The sequence below is a fragment of the Castanea sativa genome, chromosome 3 (assembly GCF_040712315.1).
Source record: "Castanea sativa cultivar Marrone di Chiusa Pesio chromosome 3, ASM4071231v1".
Lineage (NCBI taxonomy): Eukaryota > Viridiplantae > Streptophyta > Magnoliopsida > Fagales > Fagaceae > Castanea > Castanea sativa.
In genome coordinates, this window is record NC_134015.1 from 21,212,922 (window position 1) to 21,236,772 (window position 23,851).

Genomic DNA, 23,851 nt, shown 5'->3' on the forward strand with positions numbered 1-23,851 from the left:
TGCCTAAACTCACAGAAAAAAGTATTGAAACTTGAAATGGACTCATCTGTCATGAAACTCACAAAAACAAGTAAAGTTGGACCTACTCTACTCAGGGAAAAGGGGACCCCGTAATTTTTTAAAAATAAATTTTTTTATGAGAAAAAAGAAGAAGATACCGCATAGTTATCTACAAATTATTTTTTTTGATACAAGATAAAATTTTTATTCTAGTATAATCTAAGTGTATATATGTGTAAAACTCTCTCCTAGATACTTGAATTTCAACCCTTGTCTCCCACAAGTACTTATACTTGTGAAGTGACCACCGCACTAAAGGTGCATGGTGGTTATATACAAATTATTTAATTAGATTCAAAACAATACACTTGAGACTCTCATAATTCAGTTGGTTGTAAAAGAATTAATAAGATTTAAAAAACTGTACATAAAAAGTTAACCCCTAAAAGCTAAAACTTAAAACTTATGACAAACTATATCCAAAATACTAATACTTGTTACATAAAAAAGTAAGATGCTTAGAAAGGTTAATTACTTTTTTTTTTTCTTCTTTTATATTTATATTTTTAATGAATCCGAAATTTGCAATAAAATTAGTTTGGGTAATCTAATTCTTACCAACTCTAGATTCAGGCACCACTAAGTCTATAACCGAACCATTAAAGAAAAAAGGGTGAGTCATCAAGAATCAAAATTTAAGACTCCATCCACTCACCCTCTCACTCGCTCCTCCGAAATCTCTCTCTCTCTCTCTCTCTCTCTCTCTCCAAATTTCTTACCAAACCAAAATGCAACACCTTTTTCCTAAATTTTGATTTCTCCAGATTTGGCTGAAACATCTTTTACAACTTTCCTAAAATCACAAAAACCTTCATGGCTGTCCCTGTTGAGGAAGCCATTGCTGCCCTCTCCACATTCTCACTTGAGGTATTACATAACAATCATATATTTTCTACTTCTTCTCTTAAATCTCTTCATTTTGATCTACTCTTAAGCAATCTTCAATGTTCAGCATAATGTGGTTTCTTTTGTAATTGTGTAGGATGAGCAACCAGAGGTGCAAGGACCAGGGCTTTGGGTGTCAACTGAGAGAGGTGCAACTGAGAGTCCAATTGGTATGAATTCTTTATGCCATAAACAACAACAATTTTGGTTTTTGTTTTTTGTTTTTTTTTTACATGAATGGTGGGACGTAGTACTATGAATTGCTCTCAAAATAGTGAATAATATGTTCAAATCTGTTCGGGTGCATCCAATTTTGTTGTAATTGAGGCAAAACCTTGTTTAACTCCCATTTTGGGTTTTCGCTTGCCAATTGCGGTTCAACTTCATTTACCTGGATCTGTGCTAATAGTCAATAAGGATTGAAGATTTGTAATTTGTGTCATTGGCTATGGATCATTTTACTTTTATGGGCCTTGGTATTTAGAAAGCTTCTATATTTGGAAATGGAGGAAATTTTTTTTGGTTTATATATATTAGTTTTTTTTTTTTTTTGGGGGGCGGGGGATGGAAATTTGGTTTATATATTTGATGGTGTGTAATGGTAACAAATTCTCTGATAGCTTTTATAAAAAATTTCTTACACAAGAAATTCTGGGAAAATCATCCTTGTTTACTATTGCGTGAAAAATGGAACAGTTATAAGAAAGTTGTCAAATATGTAATGTAGCTATAATATGTCATAGATGGCCAACCCTCTAATTATTAATAATCATGGTGTGTAGGAAAATCATTGATATCAAAATTATTAATTAATTAAATATGTCATATGGTTTTCATTAAAAAAAAAATAGAAGGGTTAAATGCTGAAATATATAGATATTTTTATCAATCGTAAAAGAAAAGTACAAAATATATAGCTTAAGTCCTCCACAAAAAAAAAAAGTTTATATAAGCAAGTAAGGGTGAGATAAAGGGGGAAGGGAAAGGGGAGAAAAAAAAAAGTTTAAATTAAAGGTATCTTACTGAGAAGAAAAAATTTGTCTCACCAATTTTAGCCATTTAATTTTTATTAATAAGAATAACCTAAAAATTAATAGTCTTATAAAAAAAACCTAATAATTAATAGTGTATAGAATTATTATTTTTTTTTTCAAAAACTATTAATAATGATGTAAAATAAATTCTTAATAATTACTTAAAATAGAATGAATAATTACATAAAATAGAAAAAAAAATATTAATTATGACCAATTTTAGCCATTTAATTTTTTTATAGGAATAACCTAATAATTAGTAGTCTTATAAAAAAAACCTAATAATTAATAGTCTATAGAATTTTTTTTTTTTAACTATTAATAATGAAGTAAAATAGAATTTTAGTAATTACTTAAAATAGAATGAATAATTACATAAAATAGAATAAAATAATATTAATTGTCAAAATATTGCTATATAACCAAATATTAACGTGAAATCACTGTACCTCTTTTTTAGCTAACACCTTTAAGCTCTATCTCTCTCTACGTGCACAAGCACACATTTCTACTATGGCAGGATGTATGTCCACATTTCTTTTCCTACATTACATTGTAGTGGCTAGCATTAAGCCTCTTCCTATTAATGAAAACATGCTACTATCTTTTATATGTATAAAAAAAGTTCTCTGAATCTCTTTCCTCACTATCCAGATTTTGTACTTCTCTTGAATCTCTTCTCTCATGAGGGGTTTGTGGAGTCACTTAAGTGTACCCCAAGAGACTAGTTAATAAAAAGGTGATGAAAAAAGAAAAAACGAATGTATGTGACTATTATTATACAAAATGAAATTTGTTGTTTACTCTCCCTCTCTCCTGAGCTCCAAAGGAAAAGGAAGAAAATGGTGAAAGGTGGCAAAAAAAAAAAGTGCAAATTTTCACAGAATGTCAATGGCTGGATAGAAGTTCTCATCTGTTAATGTTGTTGTTATTATTATTATTATTTATAGATGTTAAGTTGTCTTTGCCATCTATGGATATTGAGACTGTTTCATCAATTGACTAGCATTGGCATTTGGTTTGCTAATCTTCTTTGCTAGGGGTAGGGGTTCATATAAAAAGGTCAGATAATGAACTTATTGGGTTTCGAGGTAGTGAGGGTACTTATTGATATTTTGGTATTAACACGTTGAATCTGGGTTTTGACTTGTTACTTGGTTTCATTGATTGAAGAAGAATAGAAGACCCCCTCTTCTCCCTCATTTGATGAGTAAAATGCCACAAACATGAAACTGGACTCTGCTTGAAGTAATATAGAAGTTATTTGTGTGTGCCTACGGAACAGAGTTATAATGAAGCTCATTTCTTCTTGGTTACAAACAATAGTTCTGTTTGGTTGGATTTGGAGTAGTGATGATATATAAGTTTATAACAGGTTTTGTTGTCATATTTGAAGGCCACTTGGGTTTTTTAACATGCACTTCAGATTGCATGCTGCTGGCTTTCTGTTGATAGTCATGGGTGGAATTTCCCAATGGTTAGAACTGAAAGTTTGTTAGAGATAGATGTTCCTCTGGATTTGTCCATGACATGATAGTTAAGGACAATTATTTGAGTTGCTGTTTTGGGGTGGGTTTTCTTTGACGTCTAACAGTACAAAAAGGGCCCTCCTGGCAGGAACTTTTTTGGTTCCCCAGGGCCAAAACGAGATTTTATTCAGTGCAAAAATGCTTTCTGCTTGGGATAGGATTTTGAGTAGAGGTTCTTGTTTTCTATGTGGAACATATGAGCAGTGCTATGCCTTTTATGATTTTGGAAGCAGAGGATTGGAGAATATTTTTTGGACTTGGGAGGTAGTTCTGAAGGGCATGTCTGTGAGGCTTTTAGAGTTCTCAGTGAGGAGTTGTGGTAGGGACAGAATACTATTGCTTGGAGGGCAGTGTTCCTGTGTGTGATGAGGAGCATTTGGTGGGAAAGGAATAAGTGCATGTTTGAATGCAAGGATAATTGTTCGGAGAGCTCAAAATGGGTTTTCTCCAGGAATTTATTCTATTTTTATTTTATTTTTGATTTTGTAAGATCCTCTTTCACAGCTTATTGTTCTTCTTTGAGTAATGTATGTGTCTAGGGACAAAGCATGGTTAGAACACACACACTCACACACACACACAGGCAGGTGCCCGCACAGACATGTGCTTGTGTGTTTCTGGGGGCATAGTATGGTTTGAACTGTAATTAAAAAGTGCTTCTTTTTGTAGAGTACAGTGACGTTTCTGCATACCGCCTATCTTTATCAGAGGACACAAAAGCTCTCAATCAGCTGGTATGCACTTCTTGTTTTCTCAATTTGCTTTGTCTTTTGAAAGAATAGAAGTTATTGTCCAAGAATTTACCTTCTTTTCAGAAAATTGGGATGTTTAAATGTCAGATGTAAATGCAAGTTGAAGTCTATAATTACAATTTGATTCATTCTTCTTTAGAATTTTTCTACTATTGTCATTTTATGGGATAGTGACTCTGTAAGACGTGCAGAATGTCCTTATCCAAGAGGGGAAGGATATGGCATCTGTGCTTTATACATATCGCAGTTGTGTCAAAGCGCTTCCTCAGGTCAGTTTTGGGTTTAGTTTGTAATACTTTTTTTTTTTTTTTTTCTTTTCTGGACATCAAGTGTATACATGGTCATTGTTGCTAATTAGCATTATATGGAGAACTGTGCCTGCAATCATTTATCTAAAACTACTCCTTTATGCTTATATATATATATATATATATATATATATATATATATATATATATATATATATATATATAAATGTGTGTGCGGCTTAACCTGAAAGAACCTTCCTGTCTGTTTGAACTTGACGTTCTTTTACATTTTCACAAAAATCTGGTATTTCAAAATGAATGAAGTTCCTAGTTTGTATATTTTCAGTCACTTATATACTTTATCATGGCCCGAGGACTGCTGTATGGTTGGAATATGCATTGAATGATAACTATCAGCTTAGGCTTTTAGGATTGTTAGTAATTTATCATATTTGCATTGCGGGTGGTATTGATTTTGTATCTGTCTTTACTCTATACTTTCTATTTAAGTTAATAAATCTGTGTGTTGGATCCCACTCATTAATATAGAATAAAAATTAAATTTATCCTCTTCCATCAGCATTGGCTTGTGGGATTATGATAATTTATAAATAAAAATCTATATTGGCAGCTTCCTGATTCTATGAAGCAAAGTCAAGCTGACTTGTATCTGGAAACGTATCAAGTTTTGGACTTGGAGATGAGTCGTTTGCGTGAAATTCAACGATGGCAAGCATCGGCTGCATCAAAAGTATGAGCTATTTGTTTACTCTTTTGTTTTCTGTTTTTAAGCTTGATTCAAACTTCCAGTTCTGATTATAGGTGTTTTGTGATGCAGTTAGCTGCTGATATGCAACGCTTTTCTAGGCCTGAGCGCCGCATAAATGGCCCGACAATCACTCATCTCTGGTCTGTTTTATTTATTTATATATTTATTTTTGGTTTGGAACTGATTCCTCGTTTTTCTGTTTTTGATACTACCTCATTTCAAGTGATGATGGCTAGTAGCTATTCCCTTAAGACATCTTTCTCTATTTTAGGTCCATGTTGAAGTTACTTGATGTCTTGGTGCAACTTGATCATCTCAAAAACGCCAAAGCAAGCATACCTAATGATTTCTCTTGGTATAAGAGGTATGGAAATCATCTTTGGTCTATATTATTTTGCCATATCTTGGTTATATCTCCTAGGCTCCTTGAAATGGGTTTACATACTATTTCTTCTGTTTGTTCTTTTGATCATTAATGACCTATTTTTTCTACATTTTTTTATTGGTAGGATTAATTTTATTATAGAAAGATTACTTCATGTACAAATGACACAAAGAAGCCTAAAGAATTAGAAGCAGCAAAAAAATTGTGTGCAAAATAGCAGTGACTATATAAACAATGAAATTGAATTACTATTCGTTAAATCTTAAGTGCGAGAACACTCATATACGGAACTGGTGAAGGTTGCTAATAACTGAGACCTTGTAATTTCTTCATCTTCGGAAGTGCCTCGATTGTGTTCCCTTCATATAGTCCACATCAAACATAAAGGAACAATGTTCCAGATATCTGATGAATGCTTATCGACCCGAATTCTCCATCCAAACAAATGATTGATGATTTTTTTTGGTCAAACCCGCAGAATCTCAAAGGATCTACAAACAAAGCTCCACAAATTGAATGTAGCAGTGCAATGTATCTGGAGATGATCTACCTATCTCCCCACACTACTCTGACACATGCAACACCAACCCACAATCATATATTTCCTATTGAGGAGGTTCTCACAAGCCAGTATCTTTTCCCATGCCATTGTGCAAAAAAGAATGAGACCCTTTGTGGGGCCTTAACCTGCCAAATGTCTTTCTGGGGGAGGATTACATCATTTGAACCTGAACCCCTTAGAGTAGCATAGAAAGAATGAACACTGAATTCGCCACTCCTTTTCAGCCTCCACTGTATTTGCTCACCACCCTCTCTTATGGGGTTCATGAGAATCTAGAAGAAGGAGAAACGAAGCCATCAAATCTAACTCCTAATCATTAGAGGTCTGAAAGAATCTTACATTCCAACTCCTCTTCTTTTCATTCCATCTCACAACAAAGAGCTTCCACTGAAGCATGTCTAACTATGGAACTATCATACAAGGTAAGAAAAGCTACCCTCAAAGGTTGATCTCCATACCAATAGTCCTGCCAAAACCGGAGCTGACTGCCAGAGCCAACATCAAATTGAATGTACTGTAAAAATCTATCCCATCCCATCCTAATGCTAGTCCACAAACCACATCCATGTGTGTCTCAAATGGGTCTTGTACACCAACCACCCCACTTCTTTCCAAACTTCACAGCTGCTACACGCCTCCATAATCTTGTATCCTCCGCCCCAAATCGCTGCAGACACTTCCCCAACAGAGCTTGATTGAAGGTAGTAAGCTCCCTTATCTAATCCTGCATTAGCTATAGGAGTACACACCTTATCCCATTCTACCAAATGATGTTTGAAATCATCTCCCCAACCACCCCACAAGAGGTTCCTTTACAATCTCTTGATCCTATTGGCCACACTGGTGGGGATAGTGAACAAGGATAAATATGTATAAAATCTATCTTGATTGTTTCTACATTGTTATAGCAAATCTGTCTTGTTGCACAGATTATTCATCAATTTTGTACTAAAATTATAAAATCTTTTAGCCACCATATAATCAGGATCTAAGCTGATTTAATCTGCAATCTTTCAAATTTAGCATTTTAAGGATTTAGGCTTAGGGTTTGATTTGGATAGTATTAGAGGTATGACTGTTGTTATGGTAATGCCCAATAAAAGAAAAAGGAAGAATAGAGTAGTATCTGGCGGGAACGGAATTCTAGAAGTTTTGAGGGTCGCGATCGGTCCATTCTTGAGATTAAGTCTTTTCTTTTTTACTCTTTTGGAATGGTGTTTAGTTTTACCATCTTTTTCTTGTCTTCCCCTTCCTGTTTTGCTTGATCATTGTAATTTGGTTTCTTGATGTTTTTGCCTCTTTAGTACATTTCCTATGTACGGGGCTAAGTTCTTCTCTAATATATTTTTATCGTTACTTATCAAAAAAAAAAAAAAAGAGTAGTAGTTGACAGATTTTATAGGTCCTGCAGTGGATTTAAATCTGATTCTTAAGAGCGCAAGTCATATCTTTTAAAAGATTCTAAATGAAGAGACCAAGGATGGCCTATGGTGCATGTCATCTGAAGGGAAAACACTTTTTCAACTGTGGTGCTAAGATTGCCGGGCCCTCTTGTTCCTCCCGCTGGCCTATTGGGATAGCATGAGGGTGTTGGGAGCACCTCATCTCGTCATATGATCATTGCTCATTCTTTGTTGGGCCAAAGTGTTTGGCCTTCTCGAGGCCCATTCATGCCTTGTTGACCTATCACATGGTAAAGAGAAGAGAGTACAAAAGAATAATAAACTGATCATAGTGAAGAAAGATTCTGAATATGACTTTGGAGAGAAAAGAAGGAAATGAAAAATGTGCAGAAAAACTTTCTTCCACGGTGGAAATGGCAAGTCTCAGACAGGCTCATATTAATTGGGAATGCTCTTTTCATAGGGTCAGAAGATGTTCAAAGCAGAAATCTTAGGCAGGATAGACAATGAGAAAATGCACTGGAATTTTCATTCACAGATACAAGGAAGTAGGTTTCTATTTAGTAAAACAACAGTGCTGAAGAAATGATGGGATTTCTTTCTTCCTGGATTGGGGATGCATGCTGGTTGACGGGTGCTGAAACTCCCTTTCCTTTCATGGTCTGGGTGTGCTTTTGTATTTAAAAAATAAAAAATGAATAAGGATAGCAAGAGAAAGTCTATCCTGGTTTCAAGACTCATTGGGCGTCTGTGCATGTGATGTACCAATCAAAAGAAAAGAAAGAAAAGAAGAACAAGAGGAAACCTAAGTAGTCACACCTAGAGTTTCCTTAGCATAAAACTAAAGAAAGATTCCACCCTCTGGCTAGCACTTCATAGTTGACTTTGCTGGTTGAAAGTTGTGGACTCCCAGTAATATAGGATTAGGAATGCCAAGCAGCACACACACACACACACACACACACACACACACATATACATAGAAAAGCCAACAGGATCTTGCAATTGTACTTTAAAGAATGAAACTGAACTTAAAGCTATTAAAGACCAACTGTAGACATTATTCTCATTCTTGTTCCTTTTAGCATTTTTGCATAGACATTCTGTTAACCTCCAGCTGAATTTTTAGAACATATTTGGAACACCTAACGTATTCCTTATAATAATAATAATAATAATAATAATAATAATAATATTATTATTATTATTATTATTATTATTATTATTATTATTATTATTATTTATTTATTTATTTTAATAAATTTATGCTTAGGATAATACTGAATTTGAATTTTTTTGTGCTTAGGAATACAAGATATAGCTTAAGTAAGATCGGCCTTAGTGTCAATGAAACATTATTGTAGTCCAGGCTTAGTCCTTGTAATAGAATTTGATGCCCCAATTATTCAGTTCAAAATTTCTAAATATACTTACAAGAAATTCTCCCCAAATTTCAAAGTTTGGATTTTTGGCAAGCACTCAAAAAGGCCATTATACTACTTCTTTACAAGCCTGTGGGGTTAACAAGAAAATAAAACAAAACTGAAAAATAAATATTCATAAAATGACAAGATTGAGTCAATGAAACACCTTTTACTTCACTGTTAAGTGGCCGAATATTTGGTTAGTTGTGTTTGCTTCATTCTAGGTAGCTTTGTTTATGCCAAAGACTACAATGGTTGCTGGAACACAAGAGTTCCAAGATATGGAAAGTGCTACCATTATGTGTATTATGGAGAATGAGAGGAGGAATCGAACTTTTGATGGGGTTGGACCCCCAAATCACGTTCTAAAGTAATTTAGTTGAAGGAAGGTATGACTGAGTGACTACTTTGTGTAGTATCCTTGCATCCTCCTTTCTAGAATTTTTAGATCTTTAGAATCTTAGATTGTAATCACTTAGGGCACATTTGTGTATTTGAAGTAGTTCATCTTTTGAATAAAATTATGTTACTTATCAGAAAGAAAACAAGATTTGCTATTAATTTATTAACCCTTTTGATAAAATTTCTCCACAATTATTAGCAGTTTATTTCTTAAATTTTTTTAATTGAATATTCACACAAGTCAGCATTCAATTTATCTCTGAATATTCAGGACATTCACACAAGTCAGCATTCAGTGGCAAGACACTGATATAATGAGGGAGGAGTTAGATGATTTACAGGTGTGTGAGTGTGGTTCCCTTTGTTTCTTTACATGTAGATACAAGATGAATTTAATGTATGGCTGTTTTTGTTTGGGAACTTTTTTTTTTTTTTTTTTTTAACCCGGGGGGGGGGGGGGGGGGGTGGTTTTACATTCACAATTGATATTGTGCCATTCTGCTAGTGGATTGATTGCAATTATCTTCTCACCATTTGTGCAGATTTTCTTAAGCACAAGGTGGGCTATCTTATTGAATTTGCATGTTGAGATGTTCCGTGTGAACAAGTATCCTGTCTATGTAACTATTATTTTTGATATATTGACTACTGTGGAAAAATCTATATGATACCTGGAGTGATTACATTTTCCTTGTTTGATAGTTAAATTGATACATGTTTTACATGTGCTGGTAAACATTTTAGAACTTTGAATGTAAACTGCCTTATATTGTCCATAACACACATAAATGATGATGCCAGTGAGTTCAAGACGTATTTTCGATAACACATTTTCCTTCCAGTCCCTTCTAAGGGCAAGGTGGGAGGTGAGGTTTTGGGTTCAAGACACACTGGATGCAAGTGTAACTAACAGCCTTTTTTATTTGTGTGTGTGTAAATGATGATAATTCATTTTATTACCTATAAAGTTCCTTAACCTGAGATAGCGTGGAAGACATTCTTCAAGTTCTCATAGTCTTTGCGGTTGAGTCATTGGAGTTGGATTTTGCACTTCTGTTTCCAGAGCGGCACATTCTTCTACGTGTTTTGCCTGTTCTTGTTGTTTTAGCAACATCGTCAGAGAAAGACAGTGAGTCTTTGTACAAGAGGGTGAAAATCAACAGACTGATCAATATATTTAAGGTATTGCTGTTATGTAAAATGATTTAAATGTCAATGGATGAAGAAGCAACAAGAAGCATATATCTCTTTCTTTACTTGGTAGAATTGAACAAGAAGCTTGCATTAATTTGTCTGTTTTCTTGGCAGAATGATCCAGTAATTCCTGCATTTCCAGATCTTCATCTTTCTCCTGCTGCAATCTTGAAAGAATTATCAATGTACTTTCAAAAGTTTTCTTCCCAAGCACGTCTTCTCACTCTTCCAGCACCCCATGAGCTTCCACCCCGTGAGGCACAAGAATATCCTTTTTTTCTTTTGTCATATATATGCATGTATGTGTGTGTGTGTGGTTAAATTCACCAATGGATGCTTATCTACTGCTTTTCTAATGAACATTTTGCTGCAACTTCTTATATGTAAGAAACAATGTTGGTTCCTGTTGGTATTTTTTTTCTCCTCCTACCCCCTCTTGTTAGTACTATTAATGCAAACATATGAAGCTGGAGTCCCAGTCTAGCCAGCTTGAAAAAATATTTTAGTTGCAGCCCCCTTTCTTTCAACTTATAAGAAAATACAATGGGATTATGAACAGAATAATGACCAACAAAATAAACAACATTGAGGACTGTTCCTTGCCTTTGTGGTGCTTTGGCAAGCTTGCTTATGTGTACAACTACAGGTCTCAGATTTTGCGGTGTGATAATTTTGTTTGCATCACTTAAGGTCTATTTGGATATCGCTTATTTTGCTGAAATTGAAAACTTATTGTTGAAAGTACTGTAGATAAAAGTAAAACTTAGTTGAAATAGTATATTGGAGCTCATGAATAGTACCAAAAAGTGCAGTAGGGCTTATGAATAGTAGCAAAAATAAGCTGAATAGTGAAATAATTTTTATTTTTCATTAGTATCCAAACGGAGGCTTATTAAAAAAAAAATGTTTGCATTTGCTACTTCCTTAATTGTTGATGGAAAAGTAGGAATTATGGAACAAATATGTACCTTCTGGCCTATTTGAGAGTAAATAGTTTGTGGTGGGGATTTATATACCTATAGTTTTGTCTAACTCCTTACCTCCCTGACTATTAATATGTGGGGTTTAGATTAGTTGCCTCCTCATCAATCTTAATTCATTGTTTTGAAACTAATCTACTCATAACTTTGTTTAAATATTGTCCATGTGGCTTATTTATATGCTTTATTTATTTTTCTTTTCCTTGGGCATCATTTTTCAATTTTTAAATCATGTATGTACTTTATTGTGAAATTTCATTTAATTACTTACTGCTTAGGCTTTTGTGAAAATTAATAATTTATTATGGTATTAGGATAGAAGGTCATTAGTTTGAACCTTAACTCCATTTAAAAATGTTCAAAATCCCACTTGTTGGGCCCTATTTATTAAGAGGAGTCTGGACCCATACATGAGGGGGAGTGTTAGAATTATGTTTAGGATGGCACAAGGAAATATATTATGGTACTTTACCATTTGCTTCTAAAACATATACAAACTTATGTACAAAATTCCATAAAATGGAACTTCGTCCTCCCAGAAGAGTGATTGGTGGGTGAGGTCATGAGTTAAAAACCGACTAGGCGCATGTATAACTTAACAATAAAGAAAAATATGAACTTCTGCACAATGCTTGTACTTCCATTGTATTGTTAGTGAAACCTTGACATAATTTACTTATCAGAGACATTATTTGATCATCAATCACATTGGAGCAATCCGTGCTGAACATGATGATTTCACAATTCGTTTTGCTTCATCAATGAATCAGGTGCTGACCCCTCCAAAGGAAATTCTTTACTTACAGATTTGTTATATGTGTTATTTTTCTGTCCCAGCTGTATTTGTCTTTAAATTTCATAGCTTTTCTTCTTTATTTTTGTTTGTACAGCTATTGTTGTTAAAGTCAACCGACAGTGCTGATATTGAGTGGAGCAAAGAAGTCAAGGGAAGCATGTATGATGTAATTGTTGAAGGTTTTCAACTTTTAAGCAGATGGACTGCACGCATTTGGGAACAATGTGCATGGAAATTTTCTCGTCCATGCAAGGATCCAGTTCCTTTAGAATCACATGAGACTTCGGCAGCATTTTCTGACTATGAAAAGGTATAATGTCTTTTATGTTTTTTCCCTCTATTTTTCTGGTTGATCTGTAACAGAAATTTCTTTCGGCTTTACACAATTTTTTTCTGATCCTCAGCCTCACTAAAGTAACAAATCAGTATCCTAGCACAGATGGTTAAAATTTTGTCTATCATTTCATTTTTGAATCGTTAGCTATTGCTTTCTTCTTATTTTCGTTTGAGGCTTCCTTGGTTTCTTTTTTTTTTTTTTTTTTTTTTTTTTTTTTTTTCCGGTTTATTGTGTAAAGGGTTGTCACCATTATTCTTACTCTTAGAATGGATATCATGCTGTATATAGGCCCTGCACATTGTGACCAAGACTTGTAGTTAAGCTGTGTTAAATTACCAATTGTTCCAAAAGCTTAAGTTGTTAAGAAATTGTGAATTTAATTACTTAACCATAATTCTAACACTCCCCCTCACTATTGGGCCTAAACTTTCCCTTAGTAAGTGGGGGCCCAGCAAGTGGAAATTTAATATTTTAAATGGGAGGTAGAGTAAAGTCAGGGATTGAACTCAGGATCTCTTGCTCTGATTACCAATTGTCCCAAAAGCTTAAGCTGTTAAGAAATGGTGAATTTAATCACTTAATCATAATTCTAACAAGCTCTGTGGCTGAACTTTTTATATTTGCTTGAGTGCTTAGTCAATTTTTATCACACCCAAGGAAACATTTTTACTCGCTGGGAAGCTGTATTGCTGTTTCTTTTTCCTCCTCTCATAGCCTTCTAATTGTTACTTCAATTGAGATATCAATCTTATTATATTCCTTTTTTCTAATAAAGTTTCCTTGTTCCAAAAAACAAAATAAAATAAAAGGTATCAATGTTATTAGAATCAATGCAAGGTTGGGAGCTGGAGTCTCTATTTTCTTTTCTTGATATTCTCTACTCCACCAAAGTTGGGAGGGTACAGGAAAAATTGTGTTGAAATCCTTTGAAAGACGACTATTCAATGTTTAAACTTTTTGCAAAGTTTAAACTCTAATGGATGCCCTTCTTTCCTTTGGAAGAGCATGTGGAAGGTCACAGTTCCAACAAGAGTGGGTTCTGCAATATGGACAATGACTAATTGTGGACAATTTGAGGAAGTGTCATATAATCTTTGGCATTGGTTTATGTGGGGGAAGTTCCCAACAATCCTTGGGTTTGTTGGGCCTAACTCCCCAACTAATTTGTACGTTTTCTTGGGTATAGCCCACAATGGGAAATCTGAAAGCAGATTGGCATATGGTTGGTGGCTTTTGGTAGCGATATAACGTTTGCTTGCTTGAAATGTATATATCCGAGGAGGGTAGCTCACAGCCAAGAAGCCCCCTTTGATGACATAGCCTGATCACCCTCCCCAAATACTAAGTTCTACTCTCTCCCTTTTCTCTTGTGTCTCTCCCCAGAATTTTTGTTCCCCTCCTCCATTTCTTTCCTTTGCCCTTCCTTTTGCACTCTTGCATTAGTGGGGCTCTCATGATGACAAAATCTTTGGCATGTATGTCGGTCCCCCCACTTATAGTATTTGGGTGGTTTCCTAAGTCTAAGTTACTGTTCCTACATGTCTAATCATGCATCAGTGATAGGGCCCACAGCCACGCCCTTGAAATGACTTTCTTGTAACTTGCGATATATGCCGGATCTTGTGTTCGGCTGGTGGATTCCCCCAAGGCACTACTTTCCATCCTCGGCAGCAAGAGGCATTTGCCTAGCCCTGGCCGATCAAGCCTGGGCTGATCTTAAATCTAGATATGCCCAGCTTGGGCTTGGAATGGGCCGACTCTCCTGCCCACCTACCGTTTATTCGTAAAAATGAGGTGAAACTACTAATCTAATTTTAACCCCAAGCAAAATACTCAGTTGATCAGTTTACATGGTATTAGATCGTTATGTGTACTGTAAACCTGCTGATGCTGATAGTCAACCATTGCTGACAACTGATATGCCACCCTCACCCACTGTTGACCCTACTTCATCATAGTTACCACAAACAATCTCGACACTACCTCCATCATGACCATTGTCAGATCGTGATATCATCATGCTTGATTATTGTTGCTGTAACTTCAGCCTTCAACTAGGCTCTTGAATACGATATTTTTTGTTCCTCTACATCAATTTATTTGTTTCTCTTGGACTGTGGTTGGTTAGAACGACATTGTTTCAAGACTGTGTTTATTGTCATCCCAATTTTACTTCTTTGCCAGAAAGATTCTGTAGTGACCCGGTACTGGTCTGCCACTGCAAAGGTTATAGTTACTATGGATTAGTTAAGACTCATGGTCACCAAGGACCCAGAATTCCTACCTTTGATATTGTGTGTGTGTATGTTGATTTTGGCTTGTATAATAAAACTTGGTATGATGATGTTTAATTAGCTAGTGTCATTTTACTTGGGTCCCCTGAATTAATGAATTGGCTGCTGGGATTTTGGGTTTTTATTTGTTAATAAGTTATTCTTGTAGTTTGGAGTTTTTAGTTATCAGTTGGTATGGAATCAAAGAAAGAATTGGATTCAAGTATACTTTTCACTCCTGAATTGTTTATAATGACCTCAATTAATTCAGGTGAAAACAATTATGCTCTATGGTCAAAGGAAGTGGAAGTGTTTTTCTGGGCAAGAAAGATCTTCAATACTTTTTGTCAGATCCTCCTAGTTATACCAATCCTAAATATGCTGATTGGAGAGTAAAGGGTGCTCAATTTCGTTGCTTTCTGTGATATTGTATGGAACCTCGAATCAGTAGTACTCTAGTTTTTCTAGATACTGCTAAACTCATGTTGGAACAAATATGAGAGCTATTCTCTGGTGTGAGCAATCTTTGTTGGATTTATCTACTTCACCAAAATTATTTCTCCATTTAGTTGACTGATAAACACTGGAAGACTATTATGCTTAGTTCAAAAATATCTGTGAGGAGCTTAGTATCTATCAGCCCATCTGTACAGATATTATTGCAATGCAACAATGATGAAAGTTTATGCATGTTGCCGGGTTCATATCTGGCCTTCCTCCATCATTGATGTTAAGTCTCAAATCTTGGATAGAAAGGAGCTTCTTCTTTGAGTCAGGTTTTTAACTGTGTTTCCTGTTGTCTGAATCTAGCACGAATTTTCTCCTCATTTTTCTGATTGATCTGCTTTTCTTACTTCCACTGGAGGCTGAGGTAATAGAGGCTGTGGAGGTCATGGTAATAGAGGATGTAGGGGTGTTGATCAAACAGGAGGCCGAGGTAGATGCAGGGATCCCATGTACATGATCTTTTTAGTTGAGTTGATTGATCTTTTTAGTTTAGATGATGGTTATTTATCTCTTGTATATTCCATGTGTACTATGCCCTTTTTGCACTTTTCCAATAAAAAATTAATTATTAAAAAATTGAGCACTATAGCGGTGGATTTTATACATGTTGTCTATATTAATATTATGTTTTGTATGATAGTGGCATTTTATTACATTCCCTGTAGGTTGTACGTTATAATTATAGTGCAGAGGAAAGGAAAGCACTGGTTGAACTTGTTAGCTACATAAAGAGTGTAGGATCAATGATGCAGCGGTGCGACACTTTGGTAGCTGATGCATTATGGGAAACGATACATGCTGAGGTCCAAGATTTTGTCCAAAACACATTGGCAACTATGTTGAAGACTACCTTTCGAAAGAAGAAGGATCTTTCAAGGTGGGAATTTATTATTATTATTATTATTGTTGTTGTTGTTGTTGTTCCATTAAGAAGTTAAGTCTGTTAGCATCATTATTGTTATGCAATTAAGATACAATAAATATTATCATATTTTTTTTGATAAGTAATGAAAATTATTATCATTATTAATATGTAGGGGATAATATTAGATTACTTTTGGTCTGACTATATATATGATTTTGAGTTAACCATTGATAGCTCTAAAGATTTAAAAAAATATTATTAACACTCGCTACAATTCATATATATATATATATATTTTATAAAATGTTTCTAACATATAACTTAGTTTTGTAACTTATTTTCCAGGAATTTGACCTGTAAATGAAAAACTGATATTTGCCGTGGAAGTTGTCTGAAAACTTGATGAGCATGATGGTGGGATAGTTATGTTTGATTCCACATTTTGGCCTCCAAAAGTGACTTTTGGGTGGGGGCCTGCTAATTTGAATGGAAAATGATTGTTTGGTTCCTAATACTGAACCCATATATTGCCTCCTGGGCATGATAAATTGCCTATCCTGTCAAGGGTGAAAAGCCCCTGATTACCTGGTAATCGGTTTTGGTTGATGGGTCAGTTGCTTGTAGGAGTCTAATTAACAGTGAAGATTGTTGTACCGTATGCTCTGCGATGTCAACTAATTTGAGTGAATTTCTTCTACGCCATAAAATAAATAAGTAAAAACTGAACCCATATCTATGACAGAAAATCACATTTTGCAAAAGTTCCAATTGGCCTTTTTTTTTTCTTTCTTAAATTTCCTCTTGTCCTTAATTAAATTTTTGGATATGTTCCAACAAACGGACCCCCATTAAATTTGGTTTTTATGGGGTTGGCACTAACAACTTGTCATTGTGATTCAATACAACCTCATGCATCTTATCAAAAGGAGAAAAACAATGCTATCATCTAACAACTATGCATACAACACATACCAACATTCATGATATTGTGATAGGCTTGTGGGAAAGGATGTAAAACAATCTGAAACTTTAGAATATCTAATCTAATGGAATCAGTTTAAACATGTTCAAGATCTGAAGTTAATTTTTGTGAACGCACAGATTAATCTTGAATACCAAACAACTGCATGTAGCACTAGCCAGCATATGCACTCACAATACCTGAAATTTAAGTGAATTGTTAATTCATTTAATGGGTATCCAGTACCCAATGTGTATGTGGAGGTGTGTGACTGCACATGGACGTTGGATCTCCTTGCATAAACAAACACACAAAATTAAAATATTCATTGAAGTGATTAGCCAAACTAAAATTTTATCAATTTATGATGTTAGGATTAAAAGTATTAATAATTTTCAGCATGGTAAATAATTTGATTATTATGTTTGAACTGTTCTTTCATTGAAATCTTATCATGATTTTTCCCCAATTCTGTTCTTTATTCTTTTATTTATGTTGATATGAAGCTCTATGCTTGATTGAATTCAAAGTCTTGCTTGAGCCTTTGGTTATGATACCATTTGATTTAATTGACTCTTTTATCCATAATCTGATTAATCTATTCTTTGTGATGACATTGACATTATTATTTTTAATTGGTAAGTAACGCTTGCACTCATTGTGTCTTGCACCCATGTCCTTACCTTCCATCTTATTATTATGGGAGAAGGAAGTGTCAGTTGAGCTATAGCTCATTGACCTTTGTGATGACGTAGTTTGGAAAATGTATGTATGTAGCTAATTCTTGTCGAAACCTGCTGCCAGCTGCTTGAATAAAGTTTTCTGTCTAAACCTTGGTTATATGTTTCTTCTAATTGCTAACTCTCAGGATTCTATCCGATATGCGGACCCTTTCAGCTGACTGGATGGCAAATACTAGCAAGTCTGAACCTGAGTTACAATCTTTACAGCATGGGGGTGAAGAAAGCAAAGTGAACTTCTTTTATCCAAGGCCAGTTGCACCAACGGCAGCTCAGGTTTTCCTCAGTTTTTAAACTTCTTTCCTGCATGTGCTTCTAAGGCTGTGAACCATAAAATCTAGCACAACTTCATTCATATGCCATTTGAAAGGAAAAATGAGTAATTTTATTAAACAGAGAGGAGAATGAATAATACAATCCACAAGTTCATATGAATCAATAATAAGAACACTATAGGGGATGGGAGTTTGGGGGAAATGAACCTTGAGAGACAGGTAGTACAGCTTGTGTTGGCAAAGCTTTTTGAAGGTGTAATTGTATCTTTTATTTTTTTAGAGGCTGTAAAATTCTCTTGCTTTGATATTCTTTATCTCAAAACAGACAAAAAAGAAGTAAACAAAGTAATTGAAATTATCTTCCCTTCTTTAGTTCTATCAAAATCTTCAGATTTCACTGAACATTCTCAACTTAAAATAACCGGGAAAAAAGAAGAGGAAAGACTGATAAATATATCTTGTTTGAGCAAATATTCTTGCTTGCTAATTCAACCTTTTCGCCCGCTCAACGTTTTGATAATTAGTTGGAAGTATTGGTTTTCACCAGAAGAGTTCCTTATTAGATGGCAAGCTCTAACATCACCCACCCCCCGCCCCCCAAAAAAAGAAGCCTATACTTTTTGGTAATTTTATGTCCTACGGTCTAATCCATATTATTATCAAAGGATTGGGATTTCATCCATACATATTCAAATTTAGAACAAGCATATCTTAAGATTCATGATTTTCTCAATTAGTATATTTTGGCCAATATTGCATAAGTGACGTACAAAGATTCCAACCAGAAATTATCTGGATGGAAGAGGTTGTACTTGTCTAAGGGGGGTCGTTTGACATTACTCAAGAGTACTCTTTCTAGTCTTCCGACTTACTTTCTATCGTTGTTCTCTATTCCTACTCATGTGGCTAATAAAATTGAAAAGATGCAAAGGGATTTCCTGTGGGGAGATAGCAAGATTCACTTGGTAGGATGGGACAAAGTTTGTGCGCCTATAGCCAATGGTGGCTTAGGGATAAGGAAACTCACTACCTTTAATAAGGCTCTTTTGGGGAAATGGTTGTGGCGGTTTGGTAAGGAAGAGGGTCGTTTATGGAGGCGGGTAGTAGCTTCAAAATATGGGGAAGAGTGGGGGGGATGGACCTCAAAGCTGGGTAGGGGAGCTCATGGGTGTGGTTTGTGGAGAAGCATCCGTATGGGTTGGGAGGATTTCAGTAAAAATTGTCAATTTGTGGTTGGGTTGGGGAATAGGGTGAGGTTTTGGCAGGATGGGTGGCATGGGGATCAACCTTTTCAGTTGGCTTTTCCTAGGCTGTATGGCATTGTCATTGATAAGGAGGCTTCTGTTGAAGTTTCTTTGCATAGACAGGGGGCGGAGGATAGAAGATCTTGGAATGTTCGGTTTAGTAGATTTTTTAATGATTGGGAGATGGATGAAGGGCTGCGGTTTCTTCGTATGTTGGGTGCTATAATCCCTCCTATGGATGTTGGTGACCGGATGAGATGGAAATTGAAGCGTAATGGGGCTTTTGACATCCGGTCGTACTATTACAAATTAAGAAATTCTCCTTCAATTATCTTTCCTTGGAAAGCTATTTGGAGAGTTAAGGCCCCTAGGCGAGTTTCTTTTTTTGTTTGGTGTGTAGCTTGGAATAAGATCCTAACGGGAGACAATCTGAGATTGAGGAGATTGGTTTTTGTGGATTGGTGCATTATGTGCCGTCATGGTGGAGAGACGATAGATCACCTTCTTCTTCATTGTGAGGTGGCCTATCAGTTATGGAGCTTTGTTTTTATAACTTTTGGCTTGGCTTGGGTTATGCCTAGTTCGGTTCCAGACTTGCTTTTTGGATGGTGGAATTGGCTGGGGAAGCATTCGTCTCATATTTGGAATTTAGTCCCGCTGTGCATCCTTTGGTGTATTTGGAAGGAGCGGAACCGGAGGACTTTTGAGGATTTGGATAGTTCTAGGGATCAGTTGCTTGCTTCTTTTTGTGGAACTCTTTTTGATTGGTCTCGGGCGTGGGGACTCACGTCTAGTGATTCCCTCCCCTCTTTTCTTTGTTCCCTTCTCTTTTTGTAATTCTCTGTTATTTGGTTTTCTCTCTTGTTTCTCTTTGTTTTCTTTTTCTTGTATTTCTGGGTTGCTCTGTGTTTTTCAGGCATAGAGTAACCTTCGTATATATATCATTCTTACTTATCAAAAAAAAATATTTCTTCCTCAGATGTACCCCTTCTCACAAAGAATTCTTTTTTGATGGACAGATGTACATAAATATACATATAATACTAAGAACTCTTTTTAGATGGACATATGTACAGGGAATATGCATATAATTTGGATGAAGGTTGCAAGAATTGATGGATTCATTTTCTTTATGTAGATCCACTGCTTGCAGTTCTTGATATACGAGGTGGTCTCTGGTGGTAACCTTAGGAAGCCAGGGGGGCTCTTTGGGAATAGTGGGTCTGAGATACCTGTTAATGATTTGAAACAATTGGAAACCTTTTTTTACAAGCTTAGCTTTTTCCTCCATATTTTGGACTACACAGGTATTCTTCTCAACTCTACTTCTTGCAATAGTTGTCCTCATGAGCTGTAATATAGGTAATTTTAACCTGTTGTCATGATCACAGCGACGGTTGCATCTTTGTCTGATCTTGGTTTCTTGTGGTTTAGAGAATTTTATTTGGAGTCCTCTCGGGTTATTCAGGTACAACTTATACATTGTAATGGTTAGATTAATGTTTTTGTTCAAACTAAGATATTTGTATATTTGTTAGTTTGACTTACTAAATGGCATATTATGCTGGTCATTTCTAGATTATAGCGTATGATGAACTCAAATATTTTTTTGGAATGACTAGAAAGTCTAACCAGATAGTTTAAATGAACCTTCAGTTTAAATATTTAACCTTCTTGAATATATCAAACTGATATGTACTCATGAAGTCTGATTATCAATTATTATGTCAAAAACATTGAAGTACAAAATTACCTTATAATGGAACATTTTTTCTGGGAAAATGTCCTTTGTTATTTTTGGGAAGGTCATAATTGAAAGCACTTGCCACTTTCCAAAGCATGGTCTCCTTAACACTCCACACCCTCACTAATAGCTCTCTTACTGCTGCCAACACAACTGTGCTGTATCTGGGAAGAAGTACAGTGGTTTTGACACACACACTTTTGATATGGTACTTAGACTTGCTAATTTGATATTTATATGATTTAATGAAGATTGGCTAACTTATTAATATCATATAGCACCTCAACTTTCTATACAACTCTCTCTCTCTCTCCCCCCTAGTTGGCAAGAAGTATTTTTATTCTATAGAATGGGGTTTGTTTCTACCTATATGGTTGCATACCTTCTATTTAGCACACATGATTTTTATTTAGCCATCTTCCAATTCTTTAATGTCTCATAAACTTGTTTAGAATTTTCATTTTTATTTTCATGTTGTAATTGGACAATAGTAAATGTTAAGAACCAAGAAAAAAACTAGCAACATCTATGCTATACCTCAAAGGATTAGACACAATTTGGAGGAGATCAGAATGAGAGGAGATCAGGAAAGAGAGCACAGGTTAGATCCTTAGGAGAGGTCTGATTCGATGAGACAAGTCATGAGAGTGGGTCCCACTCATTTGCATAAATTTACAAAAATTCCACCATAACTCATAATTCATCATTGGAAAATATCAAAATTTTGTTCTCAATTTTCATCACTCAAACTCAGGTTTTTTGAGTTTTGGGTGATGGGAATTAAGTTATGGGAACAAAACCAAACAAGCTGAATTGTAGTGGGCCCCACAGATTTTTAGAATTGGGTGATGGAAATTGAGTTTTGAGTGATGGTTTTGCCTATAAACCAAACACCCATAGTTGTCAAAACATGAATCGTATCATGAATCGATTTTTCATTTTATTGTATCGTATCGTATCGTATCGTATTGTGTATCATAAGATACACAAATACTTAATAAAATTTATAAATATACATATATAAAGGGTATATTCATTATAAATTTTGAATATATTCAGCTAATGACTAATTTATTCATCACTTATGTAATAATATTTAACAAGCTAACTATAAATCAAACTAGCATGTGTTGATAACATACACATTCAAATTACTTAAATTCAAAAGTGATAATATATTATAAATGACTCAAAAATAATAATTTATTTTCATCAAATTGCCTAATCAACTCCATATAAGTCAATGCTATCATCATGTTTATAATTTTGCAAACTTAATAATGATGATTATTTCTTCATTGAAATTTTCTTCATCGTTATTCATCATTAACATCTACTATCTTTTCTTGTTCTTTTTATTTTAATAATTTTTTTTATAAATATATATATATTATCAATTAATATTTTATTCATAGTATATAAAATAAATTTGTAAATATTAAAGTGAAGGGTAAGTGTGTACTGTGTAATTCAATTGTAATAGAGAGATGAAAAAAAAAAAAAGTATGAATATGTTATTTTAGTAGGCTAAATTAAGTAAACTAATAATTTTGTGTTAAAAACAAGTTTAACAACTTGTTAGATTCAAATTAAAGTACAAATTTTAACAAAAAATCTCATTTTAAAGCATTTGTCTATGTATCATACGATAGGTACGATTTTCTTATACAATATGATTCATATGATACACACTGTATCGTACGTTCATGAACACTTACGATACGTCGATACGATACGGAACTTTTTACAAACGATATGATACATATCGCGTATTGTATGATGCTAACAACTATGCAAACACCCTTTTAACTTTCTAAATGACAGTTAGAGCGAGGACATGATTTGGACCTCAAGGCCACTTACTTTGATATTATGATAAACTAACACTTGTTCCAAACACTTATGGCCTGTTTGGGAGTTTAGAGAGGGAGGAGAGTAGAGGAGAGTAGAGGGGAGGGGAGTAGTGGGAAGGAGAGTAGAGGAGAATGATTACCCTCCACATTGTTTGGATGTTTTTATAATTAGTAAGGGGGAATGGAGTAATTAGCCCTTCCCCTTGTTTTTAACATTGTAATTTTATAAATATAATAAGGGTAAATTAGGTAATTTACTTTATCAATAATTTTATGTGCTCTACTCTCCCTCCAAATCTCTCCAATTTGGGGGAATTAAAAATGAGGGGGTTGGAAGTAGTTGAAACCCCTTCAAACCCCTTCAAACCCCTCCCCCTCATTCCTTAAAAAACTCCCAAACAAGGTAATTGAATTACTCTCCTTCCCTCTACTCTACTCTCCCTCCTTTTTTAAACATCCAAACAGGCCATTAAGCTGTTAGGAAGGGGTTTATTTAATCATTTAACCATTATTCTAACTGATACCATTTGTAATAACTCAAAGAAAGTGCTAGCCGCAGCTATTCTATACCCCAAAAGAACTAGTTGCAATTGGAGCTCATAATCGTTTATATAACCTAAATTGGCATA

The 23,851-nt window shown here is 34.8% G+C and overlaps 1 protein-coding gene across 1 annotated transcript in view; it reads left to right on the forward strand.

Moving 5' to 3' along the window:
• The first annotated feature begins 685 nt into the window (after positions 1–685).
• LOC142629294 (protein PIR) overlaps positions 686–23,851 on the forward strand; it is a 37,184-nt gene continuing 14,018 nt past the window's right edge. Inside the window, exons 1-17 of the mRNA XM_075803255.1 lie at positions 686–927; positions 1,043–1,115; positions 4,178–4,242; positions 4,452–4,529; positions 5,140–5,259; positions 5,347–5,417; positions 5,549–5,641; positions 9,725–9,794; positions 9,996–10,060; positions 10,440–10,635; positions 10,762–10,913; positions 12,304–12,397; positions 12,518–12,733; positions 16,206–16,417; positions 18,235–18,382; positions 20,764–20,932; positions 21,017–21,093. Coding sequence (XP_075659370.1) covers positions 874–927; positions 1,043–1,115; positions 4,178–4,242; positions 4,452–4,529; positions 5,140–5,259; positions 5,347–5,417; positions 5,549–5,641; positions 9,725–9,794; positions 9,996–10,060; positions 10,440–10,635; positions 10,762–10,913; positions 12,304–12,397; positions 12,518–12,733; positions 16,206–16,417; positions 18,235–18,382; positions 20,764–20,932; positions 21,017–21,093 — 1,953 coding nt within the window. The 5' untranslated portion in view covers positions 686–873. The remainder of the gene's footprint in view (positions 928–1,042; positions 1,116–4,177; positions 4,243–4,451; positions 4,530–5,139; positions 5,260–5,346; positions 5,418–5,548; positions 5,642–9,724; positions 9,795–9,995; positions 10,061–10,439; positions 10,636–10,761; positions 10,914–12,303; positions 12,398–12,517; positions 12,734–16,205; positions 16,418–18,234; positions 18,383–20,763; positions 20,933–21,016; positions 21,094–23,851) is intronic.